The sequence below is a fragment of the Dryobates pubescens genome, chromosome 1 (assembly GCF_014839835.1).
Source record: "Dryobates pubescens isolate bDryPub1 chromosome 1, bDryPub1.pri, whole genome shotgun sequence".
NCBI classification, from domain to species: domain Eukaryota; kingdom Metazoa; phylum Chordata; class Aves; order Piciformes; family Picidae; genus Dryobates; species Dryobates pubescens.
Genome location: NC_071612.1, coordinates 20,663,280 through 20,678,930, shown reverse-complemented (window position 1 = coordinate 20,678,930; position 15,651 = coordinate 20,663,280). Strand labels below are relative to the sequence as shown.

General features: G+C 37.2%; 1 protein-coding gene across 1 annotated transcript in view; it reads left to right on the top strand.

Moving 5' to 3' along the window:
• Positions 1–7,815, top strand: part of IL17RD (interleukin 17 receptor D) — a 45,799-nt gene extending 37,984 nt beyond the window's left edge. The window contains exons 10-13 of the mRNA XM_054162286.1: positions 301–411; positions 2,097–2,281; positions 4,068–5,007; positions 7,129–7,815. Coding sequence (XP_054018261.1) covers positions 301–411; positions 2,097–2,281; positions 4,068–5,007; positions 7,129–7,244 — 1,352 coding nt within the window. The 3' untranslated portion in view covers positions 7,245–7,815. The remainder of the gene's footprint in view (positions 1–300; positions 412–2,096; positions 2,282–4,067; positions 5,008–7,128) is intronic.
• The last annotated feature ends 7,836 nt before the right edge of the window (positions 7,816–15,651 follow it).

Sequence of the window (15,651 nt, the reverse complement as noted above, 5' to 3'; positions counted from 1 at the left end):
AAAAATCTGTCAGGTCCTGAAGACTTTTGCATATCTTACCAAAAGTCCACTTCATGTGAACTTCTTGTGGGAGGAGATGAGTTGGCTTCTCATGCATGTTAGGCACTCTAGTTCTGTGGTAACAGAGGCAATCAGCAGAGAACATTTAAAATGGAGCAGAACATGATGTTTGATTCTACTGCTTGTTTGAGAATTACCTGATAGTAGCGTACTGCGGTTTTATAGTCCCAGTGTGAAGATTTGATTAGACAATTGTAATATATTTTATTTGCATATGGCTAATTCTGCTTCATTTTTAAGTGCATTCTCCATGGGCTGGACCGATAAGAGCTATTGCCATTACAGTCCCTTTAGTTGTCATTTCAGCATTTGCAACGCTTTTCACAGTGATGTGTCGCAAGAAACAGCAAGGTAAGAGGGTTTATTTAATACAAATTTCCATTTAAAGATGTACTTTTGCAACCAAAAAAGTCGGAAGCAGTAGATTTATTCTGGAAAAAACCTTTATCTGAGGAGCCTTCTTTCTTTTCTGCTTCTGTCTCCTTCCCCACAGCTTTTTTGTGTGTTGAAACTTAATCAAGTGCTTGATGTTTTTTTTTTTTATTGCCATAGAAAGTATTGTGTCACAAATAAAGACTTCAGAGTAGAATGGAGACAACAAAATTCCTGTTGGGAAATACTTCAGGTTTCAGATTGCTTTTTTACTGTGAAAGTACTACATGACCATGTAAAGTACAGACAGGTCTGTAAATTGACATAATTTAAACATTCCCTTATTTCATTCAGAAATGTCTGATCCATATTTATTTTGAATCACCAAAAGGAAAATAAAGCCACATGATACCAACACAGTTCTCAGCACTGTCTACAATACTACCTGTATCTGTTACTCCCAATTTGCTCACTTTTCCTGGAAGCTACCTTTGCACTATTTCCAAAGCCATCTTCCTAAAATGACTTGAAGACTTAATCGCAGATGTTTGTCTAAATTAGATTCCATCCAGTTTTGCTGACTTCTCTTTCCTTTGTGTCCAGGGGCTGGCAAGACACTCTTGCTACATTAAGATATTGAAAATCAATTGCAATTTTGTGTAGAATCCAGGGATCATGCAGTTTCACAAATATGGAAAAAGAGATTACTTCCCCAAACCTCACATATCTGTGTTATCCATCTGAATTTTGGCGCTGACGTATACTGCAAGTGCTATGTACCATCTGGGTTAAATCCCTTTACCTTCTGGTCTTTCATAGCTATCTCTTCGCATACCGCTAGCACAGTTCCAACAGAAAAAACAGACAAATCCCTAAGGATTTGTCTACAGAGGGAGTTGTTCCGGAATAGTTATACCTGCTGAATTAAATCCCTAGATGGATATTTGTATTTTGAAATACTTATGTGTTGTTCCAAATTAGCCTAATCAACTGCAGAACCAGCTTGAACTAGTCTGCCATAAGAACGGACTTTTATGTTCCATCGTAAAAGCATCTATACAAGGAATGAAACACTAGTAGCTATTTCTGGTTTGATTAATAATATCTTAATTCATATTCATGTTAAATTAATGCATCTCTGGTGTGTGTGTGTGCATATATATATATATACACATATGCAAACATACCAGAGACAATACTGTATGATATTCTGAAGGGATCTATGTCCCTGGAGTGCAGTATTCTTACTTGGCTTTTGGTGTTTTGTTGTTGGTTGTTTTTGGTTTTGTGTTGGTTTTGTTTGTTTTTAAGCAAGAGTCTGTTGTGCAGGAAACTCTTGATGCTGTTACATCATCTGTAAGGCTTATAATACTTGAACAGAAAGGTGAAGATGGTTGCAGCTGGGTTGAGGTGAAACAGTCTCATTCTGTTTGTAAAATGCATCTCACTTTTTCTGAGCTTTGGTGTAAAAACTGCACACTTCCCTTTCAAAGCGCATTCCACATGTTGCAGTTTACAACTAGATAAATAGTGTGTGCAACTTTTCTTTTTCAGGCTGGAAAAAATTGCTTTTGGAAACAGTCACTATTGTATACATTAGTAATGAGCCTACAAAAAGTTTTACAAAACCAAGCCAAACTCTTTCTTTCTTTCTTCCAATTTAGAAAATATATATTCCCATTTAGATGAAGAGAGCTCAGAATCTTCAGCATATGCTGCAGGCCTCCATGTGGAACGACTTCGTCCCCGACCAAAAGTGTTCATCTGCTATTCCAGTAAAGATTGCCAGAAACACATTAATGTCATCCAATGCTTTGCATATTTTCTTCAGGACTTTTGTGGCTGTGAGGTAAACGCCACATTTCTTCTGTAAAGAGTTTCCTTAATTGAAGCAGCATTCCCAAAATACATAATAATATGTGCTTGAAAATGAGGCATTTCAATTTCTCCTTTCCACAGAGATTACTTTGTTGTTTTGTGGCTTTTTTCTGAATATTTTCAATCTAAATTTTCTTTACTTAAGAAAAGGAATCAGATCATAACACATATAACACCCCCCCCACACACAACAGTGTGCTTCACTTATTTGAGGACTTTCTCAGATGTGTTTAGGTTGCTTCATAGTATCTGCTTTTCCTCTTTAGTAGATCTTGCATCTTTATAGTTGGCAGCCACAGAGGTATTGGTGTCTGGTTGATATAGTTCAATATTTCTAAAATACATTTTATATTGTAATTTTTAAGTAGTTGATAAGAATTCCTACTTATAAAGCTAAGTCTCTGTAATTAGGATTAATTGTTGACATTATATAATTTTTTTATACTGATTTTTTTGTTTTGTTTTGTTTGTTTTTTAACTTCCTTTCTATTCCATGACTGCTGTAAAACCAGAATGTCTTTCTTGGTTGTGATTTGAAGCTGAGGACATTCAGAATGCTACTTTGAGTGACTTGGCTTCGAATCTCAGGCTGCTTTCTAAAATATAATCGATATGGGGCCACTTTCACATTTCAGCTGTGAAAAGGCAAGACAATTGTTAGTCCATTTTTACAGCGTTTCAATACTGCCACCGTGATTTTAAATGTGACCTGGAACTGTTTTCAACTCTACAGCTGGTCTGACCTCTGGTGGCCATACACAGTAAGACAGTCGATGCCTTGCATGTTTGGGAACGCTTACAATTTATTCATGGGTTTCAAATAGTTCCAGTGAGGTGTTTTACAATGAACTTACTTGAACCTCCTTCTTAGAGATGGACTTCAGCCCTGCTACACCATACCTCTTTGGAGGGCTTGATGTTACAGGCACTAATTATGTTCATATTTAGATATGACAATTTTTGGCATCAGACTTAATTGATAGGCAAAAAATGATAATATGGATTTCCATTACATTTACGACATTAAGAACACAAATATGCAACAGTTAAATTGTCTGAGTCAGGCACAGTATATTGTTTATTGCTGGTTGTTGGTATCTAATTTGATCAGGTAAGTAAACAGTAACTTACCTGGCCCAGATGTATCATCTATGCTCTTTTTAGTCCCTGAGTAATACTGCTATGTACCAAATCTGTTGTGGTTTTATTTTTTGAATAACTACCTAGTTTAGATTCAGTTACTTGACTTAGCTCTGTTACTTGTTGATTCCATAAATTTAAGTAACATAGGTATAATGAGGTATGTTATTCTTGAAGTGATAAATAATCTGCAAAATCAGTTTCTGTAGTAGCTAGAATTCTTGGGGGGAGGTTCTTTTAAAACAAAAGAGAGAAGTCTGAGATCTGAAGGTTTTCCTTTTCACCCAAGCCTACTTCTGTAGCCTACTTCTGTAGCCTACTGAAATACTCACCCTACAAGGAGAGTTTAGAATGAATGTGAGGCTTTGCTTGTTTTAGTGAATAACTGCTGATATCACTGATTCCAGTTTGTCCAGTATCAATACTATGTTACTTATTGCTTATTTATCTTTTAAAATAGCTTGTATTTGTGTCAGAGACAAGGTATATTTAAACTCATCATTAATTCTCAACCATTGTATAAATACAAGCTGATTCACTGAATATGACTGATTTAATTTTCATTAGCAAATACATCTAATAATGAATATCAAGTAGAATGTTGTTTTCTTTTCCAGGTGGCTCTAGATTTGTGGGAAGATCTAAAACTTTGTAAGGAAGATCAGAAGGAGTGGCTTGTTAAAAAAATAAATGAGTCCCAGTTTATCATCATTGTGTGTTCCAAAGGAATGAAATACTTTGTTGAAAAAAGGAACTGGAAACACCGAGGAGTAACCAAAGATGCAGGAAAGGGAGAACTATTTCTGTTTGCTGTGTTGACTGTTGCAGAGAAGCTTCGTCAAGCAAAGCAGAATTCAGATGACCTCTGCAAGTTCATTGCAGTCTACTTTGATTACTCCTGTGAAGGAGATATCCCTGGTATCCTGGATCTAAGTACAAAATACAAACTTATGGACAATCTCCCTCAGCTGTATTCACATTTACACTCTAGAGATCATGGCGTACAGGATTCAGAGGGGTTTCCTGTTAACATTAGTAAAAGGAATTATTTCAGGAGCAAATCTGGAAGGTCTCTTTATGTTGCTATTTGCAACATGCATCAGTTCATTGATCAGGAACCAGACTGGTTTGAGAAACAATTTATTCCCTTCCCTCCACCTTCCTTACATTACTCGGAGCCTGTCATGGAAAAATTTGATTCAGGCTTGGTTTTAAATGACTTAGTGAATAAACAGGTGATGGATAGCGATTTTTACCTGAAACCAGATGTAAATATTATTGCAGCAGGGAATTCAGACTCTCACTGTATAATTCAGCACTTAAACCTTGGAGAAGATATCGAAACTCAGGACATTCAAGGTGGTGGCAGCTCTGTTCTTCAGTCGTTGTTGCATGTTGTTAAAGCTTCAAATCTTAAAGATATGCCTCGAGATTCTGGAATCTATGATTCATCTGTTCCTTCATCTGAACTATCTTTACCTTTAATGGAAGGACTATTGACAGACCAAACTGAAACATCTTCCATTACAGGAAGTGTTTCTTCATCTTCAGGTTTAGGTAAGACATAGCAGTGTTTCAAAAAACGTATTTCAGTTATTGTGAGCGTATTTTGCCATCTCAAAATGCTTAAGATAATATGTGAGGAGCCATATAGGAGGCTGCAGAGAAAGGTAAGTATTGTACAAAGGTGGTAAAAAAGACAGATTTCACTAGCTTTATGAAAATTATTCTTTTCCTTAACTTATGAGTGGGTTTCTTCCAGGGACTCCTTGACAGCTGGGATACTCAGCTGACAGCTGTGTAGTTTAATCAAGAGGGTGATAGGGTGAAGCATTCTTACACAACAGACATAAATCTAAAACTGACATCCTGTTTTGCTCCAGCACACACTAGGACCTTTAGGGGTATAGTTTGTACTGTGGATAACTCAAGTTTCAGAATGACATGAGGCTTCTCATCAGATAAGGAGCTGGGGGGAATGAACAGTGGAGGAATTTAAATGCTTGAAGACAGTTTCCAAAATAGATACCCAGCTTAGATGCCTACAGTTTGAAGGTGTAAATATTACCTCAGGCTATAAAAAAGCTGACCTAACCTTCCTAATTACAGTGCATTGAACTGGTATCGCAACTACATCAGTGTGGACTGTTCCAGCAACTGTAGTGATTCAGAAAGCTGCTGTTGGCTGAGATTTCCTTTAATCAAGTTCCACAGGGGAATCTCACATTTTGATGGTGGCATGCTGTTCTGCTTTTTTGGTTGAGCACTGACAGTGAGCTAATGTGTTAGACTTTCTTTTGGCTAAATGAATTATTTTTTTTTTTATTATTATTCATAAACTCATATTTGGTGCCAGATTTATCTTGGGAGGAGAGAATATAGAAGTTGATTTGCAGACACAGAATTTATATGTATAGGCTGGAGAAGACAAAATAGCTAAAACCTGAGGTTGGAAAAAAATACAGATTTGCTGATTTACTGTGTAGGTCAAAATACTCCGTTATTGTTTCAAAAATGACATTGTATTCTTTTTATTTCCTGCCATCTTCTACCATAGCCTTTTCTTGCATATGTAGAAAAAAATTACAGATGGTATATGTAAAGGTGCTAATGTTGGATGAAAGTAGGATGCTAGTTTAAGATTTAGGGCTTCTCTGCAAGAATGATTTACCAGTACCCCCTTCCTGATTCAGCCACAGAGCTGTCAGCTGGCTATCCCAGCTGCTGAGGAAGAGAGAGGCAGTCTTTCCAGTAATTAATTCTCTAGTCACATACCTATTTGTTAACACGTTCCAGCTGTAGAGGTCAAACATTGTAGCACCAGCTGGTAGTGTTAGATCTTAACACTGATGTTCCAACATCCTAAGTAACTGCAGTAACTTCTACTTTCCCCCTTTGTTTTGGACATGTCCCCGTCCAAAAGCACCACCCTGATCAACTCATAGTCAAACCTCCCCTTACTCAAACTGCCATCCTAAATAGGTACAAAATACAAAGGAAACAGTATCTAGAACTTAGCATCATCTGCCTATTGGGGTGCAACCTGTTAAAATATTTTTACTGTCTCAGACACACAAAATATGTAGCCCTAACATTTATATGCCTGATAATGAGAGGAGTAGATAAAAAGTTTTAGCTTTTAATATTGCTCTAATTGTTACTCTGAACTCACAGTCCCATTTCTATTCTGGTTACCCATTTAGTTAATCGTTACTTGGTCAGAACAGAATCACATAGCTCTGTCATTAGGCATCTCAAGGCAGATCTTTCTTCTGGTTTAATGTTTTGAATTAAAATCATAAATCACATAATTTGTAATAGTTCACATCTTTTAGTGCAGTTCATATGCAGACTACTGATCAAAGAGATCATCATATTGGGCATCATAAACCGAAGTTCAAACCAGTGTAATTTTGAGGAAGTACCAATAACCAGACCTTTACTAGGTCCATTCACTAGTAAGGTCTTTACTAGGAAGCTGTGCTCAGGGAGAACATTTTTATTAACTTTTTTAGATAAGAAGTTACTGAGCACAGTAGTTGAGCCTTATGAATGTATGGCATTATGATCCACAGGGGGTTTGCAAATTTTCATTGCATTGTTTCTAAAATGTCAAACAAATACAAACTCTATGTTTCAGTTAATGAACCTCACTTTTTTTTTTTTTTCCTTTTATAGGGGAAGAAGAGCCTCCTGTGATCTCCACTACAAAGTTCTTAATGCCTGGAATATGTAAAGCAGAACTTCATTGCCATATCCATACTGATGAACTGCAGGCAATTGATCCTTTATAGTATGTTGCAACATGTTACGCATTGCCACTTTATCAACAGCCTCTGTTTGTGCTTTAACTACCATAATCTCTCAGCACTAAATCTACTTGAAGGAACAAATACTCCATGAAGAAGATCTGTTATTCCTAAAGGGTTTTTATATGGCCAATGAACTTGAATCTGTTGGTCTTTGTATAAAGTGTTTCCTGAGATGGAAAATGCAACATGGAAAAATAGATGAGAATACATTTCATAGTAATTCCTATTGCTAATTTAAATGTCACGATGTTACATTGTTTACAGGTGCCATAACCAAAACTGACTTTTTTTTTTGTTGTTTTGTTAGAAATAGTCTTACAACTGGAGATAAAATAGCTTGGAACATGAAGTCTTAGTAAATTTTGTAGTCCAGCCTCTAGTTTTAAGTGCTGAAGTACTTGATGGCAGGAGTGTTGTAGTGAATGAGAGCAAGATTTTTTTTCAGAAGCAAGATAACATGCCAAAGGTGAGATCAGGAGATTCTCCATCACAAGAGATAATTTCCCTTTAGAAGTGTTTAAGCTCCTTTCCTCAGTCTTTCCCAAATGTTAATGTGTCTCTATTTAAAGATAAGCATATATCTCCCTCTTCTGTATGATTCTCCTGTCTCTTCTCCACAGTCTGGCTGTGATAACTCACAAATGGTACCATCCTGACTCAGAAGTACCATTTTTTATAATAGACAAAAATAGAGATCCTGCATATGCTGAGTGATAGCATGGAAACCAAGTTTCCTACTTTCTTCCTGGAAGGGCTAATACCAAGAATACTTTGAAGAGACAGGGGAAGGAAGACCAATTTTTTTTTATTATAGATATCATTCTGGATTTGTTCAGCCATGAGATGGGTATGTTTTATGGGGGATTTCATATTGTATTTCAAGGACATGCTACTATGACCTCACCTGGGGCAAAACAAGTGAAGACAAGCAATTAACGGGCATGAATACTTTGCTTTGTGTTGACCCAATCAGTGAACAGAAGCCTATGAGTTATTTTGCAGGTCACACTACTTATCAGTGCTTAGTGATTTAAGGTAGTACCATATTACTAGTGTTATTAACAAAAAATGCTGAAACTACGACTGGATGTGTTTATCTAAAGACACAGAGGGTGCATGTCCTTTCTTTTGCAGTGACTAGGTAGGTCTACTGTCATCCAGAATACCCCTGCTATTTCCAAAAAGCAACTTCTTGTAAGTAAAAACCACCTGTGTTACTGTAGTTCTAGGCACTATAATAACAAACATGGTAACAGCAAGTGGCAAGGGACACCTTATGAATGTGCTTTTGCTAATTTTGCTTATGGAGTCAGATTTTGTCTCGTTGAATCTGTTTTAACATCACACTAGCAGGAAGTTACTTTAGCAATAAACCAGGGTAGAACTCAAACACTTCAATTACCTTCTCAGTTTTGAGGGGTGAGAATCAGACATTGCTAATTGTTACATGGTGTTATCCATTTTTAATAGCATGAGATAGAACTGTTAAACCAGAGGTGATTTTGGCTGAGTAGCTGTAAAGCTCCAGGGGTTTTACTGTGTCTGTTTATATTTAATCATTTGAATTTCCAAACAAAAGACACTTGAAATTGTTGTCACAGATGGAGTAAGAAAGTGCTGTAATGGTTAGTTTAACATAACCTTCGATGGCAAAGCTCCTGCATGCTTTGCAACTGTAATACGGAATTCTTTGTATGTGTCCGATTTGAAGGGCCTATGTAACGTTCCGTATTCTTGTTTTCTGAATTTGAGAGAACACTTAACTGGAAAACCTCAAACTTGCAATACCTAGGGAGGTTTTAGGTAGTTTTAAGTACTTAGTGAATCATCTGCACCTTCAATTATGTGGTTGTTGTGTTTTGGGGTTTTTTTTAATGCTTTGCCTTGGGCTGTATGGAAAGTAAAATTCTTTGTGTTTTCCCATTCTTTGAAGTTGAAAAATATCTGGGTGAAACTAGTCAGAATAACACAGAGATAATGCTCATCCACTAATTCCAGCTGTGAAGGATTTTGATACAGTGCAATCCTTGTAACTTTGCCAGAGGAGGAGTTTGGATTGATATGACAGAGGCAGAAAAGTTACAATGTCTGCGTGCTGAAAGAGCTGCTGTGCATGGAAATGCCAAAGCTGCAAAACAGAAGGTAGCAATTTCTTAGCTGGTGATGGTAGTGCTTCTTTCCTCTGCGAGATGATCAGGCTCACATACTGGTCTTTTATACTAGACTGAAGACTGGAAAGATTTCCTGGTTCCATGAAATTCCTTAGCAGAAGTGCTGTTACTTATGGAATTAAGTGTTCATTTTTGAGCTCTGAGAAAGCTCAGTTTTGAAAATGAATGAAAGCAGTTGCACAAAGAATAACTTGCATTAATGATTTTATTTTTATTTCTTCAAAATTTGCTGTACAATCCTGCACATATCACTCTTCTAGTTATAAAAATTCTATGCAGATACCAATCAAATCTGTTGGGAAGGAGGGGGAGAAAAGAGTTCCTTCATTCCTCTTTGGCATAAAGCCGAAACAACGTATTATATGGCCTTAGAAGAATTGAAAATTTAGAGTAGAATAAGCCCACACTTAAAACTGAGAAACAAAATGGAGAGAGGTAATTCTTAATCTGATTTAGCATAGCTTTTTTTACAAAGCCACAGTGCTTAAAAAATTAGAAAAGTATTGTATATATTGAGATGCTGGAAGGACATAGTACTGAACTGGAAAGAATTCTCTAACAAGAATAACAGCAAAAATACTTGGGAAAAAAAGTATTTTTAAAACAGATCTGTTAATAGACATATTAGAGGTTAACTAATGCTTGAAAATAGTAGTAAGCTAAACAGAATATTAATGGTGAAAGGATTCCTTTACTTTCTACTAGACTGAAGAGTGTGGACATTGGATGTTTTAAAATGTATTTTCTGGGAAGATGGAAAAAACATTGGAAAGCTGAAGGTTCAAATGTGGCATTGTATTTTTTGAGTCAGTATAGTTGTTGCCATTGTTTGTACCTGTATATGAACACGTCAACTGTTGAAAACAGAATGCAGCTGACATTTGCAGAAATAAATTTTTTTATGATACTATAATTTAGAAGTATCAAAATAAAACTTTTTTTTGTTCAATTTCTTTCATTGGAGCTTTTTGTAGTAGTGTAAGATGACTTAAGAATTCAACTGTTTTATCAAAACCCCCCACCTTTTAATGCAGTTATGCACACCTCACAAAGAACCAGTCTCCAACCTCTACTCATAATCTACATCTGGAAGTGAAACGTGTTTTGATGGGTGTTTAATAGTCATGCAACCACAAGAACCTTTCATTTTCTAAAGCTTCTTATGGAACAGACTGAATCTGATTTTATTTCTTTATTTTTTGAATAAAACTGCCTTGATATGATTTTAATTATTTTCCTTATATCCTTGAAAGTCTTCTAGTAAACGGTTCTGCATGTAAAGTGAACCCTATCCATACCAACCACAGGACGATAATAACCTGGATTAGATTAATTTTGTCAAAGAAGATGTGGTAATTAAGTAAGATTTACTTGCTTTTTGTTTTCATCCAAGTGGATTTCAAACTGCTCTTCCAATCAAGGAACACTGCAGACTGTAATTTCAAGGGTAAGCCTTGAAACCACTCATGTTGCTTAGGTTGCTCAGGTAAAGCAGGGTTTTTATAATGGACTTCTGATCTGGAACAATCAAACTCTGAATGCTGTAGAAAAATCTGTAATGAGTCTGTAAAACTTATTGAATACTTGGAACTGCTCACTTAGATGGTTTGCATACACAGAACCTATGGTGGGTTTACAGGATGATGTTTATACCTGTTGGTATGTCTTTTTGGGCCTTTGTCCCACAATTCTTCTGTCTCCAGGTAAATCAAGAGACATTCTGAGGGATCACTAAGCACAAGAATAGTTCTGTTAAAAATGGAAAAGGGAGTTTTACAAATTACTTCTCTGCATCTGAACTGGACTTCTTTGAGATATGGTATCCATTTGTGTCCTAATTTCTGTAGGCGCTGCCTTGGAGCCCTGTATATGAGGGACCCTGTGGTCACCAGAAAACGAAAAGAAGGTGTTGCTTCAGTTCTTATACCTTCAGTTTAAAACATGAGAACCCGCAGGATGCTTTCCTGATGTTTGAGAACTGTTAGCCAATATTATTCCACTTTGAGGATGTGGAAAGATAAGTTTTGCTATGAGAATGTGCATATGGATAATACATCTTGAAAAACTTATGGAAGTAGGCTCTCATTTTTCTTTTGTCTTTCATGTAAATACTGTGGAGACTTGATACTGAGCCCTCCACCCCACCTCCCCAAAAAAAGAAAACCAAACAACCAAAACACACCAATGCCCCCCCCCCAAAAAAACCCAAACCCAACCAATAAAAAACAAACCCCAGAACAAAAAAACAACCCCACACACCAAGTCCCCCAACAAACAAACCAAAAGCCACACAACAACAAATGCTTTGTAAGTTATAGTGAGAAAGGTGCTCTGCACACAGTACATGTGTTCTAATTATAACATGAATTGTTTCTAAAAGGTCAGAAGTTACAGGCTGTGCTATAGACCATCTAAAGGAATTCTCCCATTTATCTGCTATAAATTATTTTATTTTACTTGCTATCATCTGTTGCTGTTTTCCAGACTCTCAAAACCCAGAAAAGCCAATTTATCTCTTTTATAATAGGATACAGATCCATATTTTATTATCTTAGAACTGATTTAATGAAGTTTGATTTTTCCTGATGTTCATTTTCATAGGCAGCTGCACTGGTGACAGTGATTTCATATGTTTTGCAGTCCGTTAAAAAAGTAGATACCAGTCATGTTGTCTTTTTGGTCACAAAAAGCTGAGGAAAAGGAAATGTTCTTTCTTCCATGTCAGGTATCACCTTGATGACCAGAAATTGAACTGCTTGCCTCTACCTACCTCAATGTTAAAAGCTGTTTTTAATGATTTTGGTGTTTCATTCTGATGCAGATACTTTGGGGAAGCTGGGAGTTCAGGGGTTGGGGAGAGGGAATTATATCCAATAATTGCTATAAAACTATTAATAGACAATTGTTATAATAGTAAATAGCAGTACAAGAAGAAATTAACACCTGGAAATTTTTCTGCAATTAATAAAACCAGTTCATTTTTAATGGATAGGGAGCTGTAACATGCAAAACTGATTTACTACTGAAATTAAATGACCTTTTTTCCAGACTCTGGCAGGTTCACAGACCCTGACAAGAGATTGAAGGTTGAACTGGCATGAATGAGTGTATGGAATGCCATCCTGTTGGGCTGCTGATTTAACTGGAATTCTAACTATTTGCTTGCTACTGGTGTGCAAAAGGATCTACTTGCAGGGAGGCAGTCTTGTTGATTATGTTAGTCAGGTAAATTTATTTCATAATAGTCTATAGAATTGGCATTTTTTCCCACAGAGGGCAAGTATGCAGCTGTGGTTCCACGTAACTGAAAATGCTGCGATCCCTGTGTGCTCCCCATGCCAATTCTGTATTAACCTTTTGACTGTAAATCACATCACGTTCTTCACAGAACTTGCTCTGAATTTCTGTAATAGCCAACCATGTTTATGATGAGATTTTACCCAAAGTTTTTGGCTGTTGATAATCCTATTATAATTTCCTTGGGAATGTAACATTTCTTGCTAATAGATAGGGAACCTGAGATTATACAAAGGGCCTTTGGAGACTGATGCAGTGTTTTTCCTGTATCAGAGTAAAGCAACCTTTGCAGGCTATACTCTGCTTCTTTATTAGAATATTGACTATTGTAAAAAACTGCTGATGGTACAATAAAAATACAGATCAAAACTAAGTCATCTCTTAGAATAGAATAGACTAGAATAGACTAGACTAGAATAAACCAGGTTGAAAGAGACCTTCAAGATCATCGCATCCAACCCATCATCCAACACCATCTAATCAACTAAACCATGGCACTGAGCACCCTATCAAGTCTCCTCCTAAACACCTCCAGTGATGGTGACTCCACCACCTCCCTGGGCAGCACATTCCAATGGGCAATCACTCTCTCTATGAAGAATTTCTTCCTAACATCCAGTCTAAGCCTCCCCTGGCACAGCTTGAGACTCTGTCCTCTTGTTCTGGTGCTGATGGGCTAGGAGACCAGACCAGCCCCTGCCTGTCTACAGCCTCCCTTCAGGTAGTTGTAGAGAGCAAGAAGGTCTCCCCTGAGCCTCCTCTTCTCCAGGCTAAGCAACCCCAGCTCCCTCAGCCTCTCCACATAGGGCTTGTGTTCCAAACCCCTCACCAACTTTGTTGCCCTTCTCTGGACACATTCCAGCAAGTCAGCATCTTTATGGCTAAGAAAATTTTCAAGGGATGAAACCTGTCAGAAACTGGATGCTTAGCACTGGGAAAGGGAGAAGTAAACACTTAGGGAATGGACTTGGTTTATTTATTTTTGTACATAGTTGCCAAACTAAACTCTGTTTTAAAGAAAACCATTTTCGGAGGTATTTTTATATCGAGGAAATGAGTGCCTGATGTATTTTCACTGCAACTAGCTATGGCCTGATGAAAGTAACCTACAGTACAGGTTGCTGAACAATAATCACAATATAGAAGTCTGTTTCAGTAACATTTTCTAAGCCTGTTATGAAAGCTGTGGCCACACCCTTCTTAGTAATGCTTTATTTGTCAGATGATTCAACCAATTTCAGTGGGTCTGATTATGAAATCAGATACTAACAGTGTGAGAGAGACATACATCAGAGGAGTAGTTTGGTGTGTAACTTGTAATTGTTTTCCTCACAAGTGCACAGTTGGGGTTATAAAGGCCAGAAGTGTCATTATCCTAATTTTAGGAAATAGATTCACTTTGGAAAAGAACAGAGGCTAGTGTCAGCTGAAGACAGAAAACAAGATTCAAGACTAAGGTCTTGAGCCATAATGGTGCTTCCAACAGTCTGTAAACAGTCTTTGGTGGAGATAATATTATTGCATCTTTTGCCATTTTGCAATAGCTTACATGATAGCACAATCACCAGGGCACTGGTTTAGGCACCAGACAAGTTCTGTGGCACCACCACCACAAGTAACTTGCTGACAGAGCATGGTGTGAAACGGTGGCACAGCAAGAACTGCAAGAGAAAGAAGAGGCAGATGCTAAACAGTGTGTTTACTTTGCTCTACAGTATCCCACAGGGCCCTGTTTCAGCCCCATAGTACTCCTTGCATTGCTTGATGGGAACCTGGTTTGCAAGAATGACTCCTTTATAATAAATTTTGATGAAAATCAGGAGTGATTTCATTGCTGTCAGTTGCATCATACTTATTCCAAAATAATTAAAAGTGAAGCTAGAATTGGACCTACTGGTCTTTAGCAACATCTAGGGGATGTACCCATGAAAGTCATTAGTCATCAAGAGAAAGGAAACTGTCTACTCTTTATTGTAGTTTTTGCAGATGTGCCAAGGTGTGACTTGGGTGTTGGGAAGGAAACCACTACCTCTTTGCAAAATAGCTGGACAGTGCTCAGCTGCTGAGGGTGGAGTGAATCAGGAAAGCAGGTCAGCATTCTTATTTCTAAACTCTACCCTCTTTGCTTAGGCTGCCATCAGACCTGAGTACAGGTACTTTATTTGAATATTTCTGCTTTTATCCTTAAATTGGCTTGATAAAAACGTTATTATTTTTTAAGCACAACTGTCAAATACCACTTTTAAGCTGATGTTTGGGACTAAGTAATACATCTAACACTAGCTTTCTGTATTTTGCATACTAATGAAAATGTTATGCTCATTAAGATTTAAAAATGCTGAACAAACAACAGTTGCAAGTTGCATTATGTAGTTTCATAAATTAGTAATTACTGAAATATGTTAAATCTCCCTGGGCAACATTTGTAGTTGATGAGGTTCAGCAGATTCTAGTATGTTATACAATTACAGAGTTTACATCAACAAATTGTTCATTCCCTGTGTAAGTGGAAATTTTGAGGAGACATAAAATGGACTAAAAGTTAAAGGTCTCTGTACAGAGCATCTCTTCCCATTTCCTGATAATGAATGCCAAATTAGGCTTTAGAACAAGACCCTAGAACTGTCACTTTTTCCTTCACAGGCATGGTAAGTCTTGGATAAAAAATGGACAGGTACTCTGTTGCAGCTCTATTTTTGCAGCAGGCACCACTTCGTTGTCACTACCAAAGCAGGGAGTGGGATGTTTGTTTCCCAGTTCTCTTGGCAGAGGCCATGGATAAAGGCTCATTGTTTCAGGAATTCATCAGAAATCATCAGACCTGAGCACTCTCAAGGATTTCTCCATTATGATAGTTATATCAATACTGCTGGGAGCCCAGCTTTTGCCTATAACATAGAGTTGATTAAAAAATACAGTCC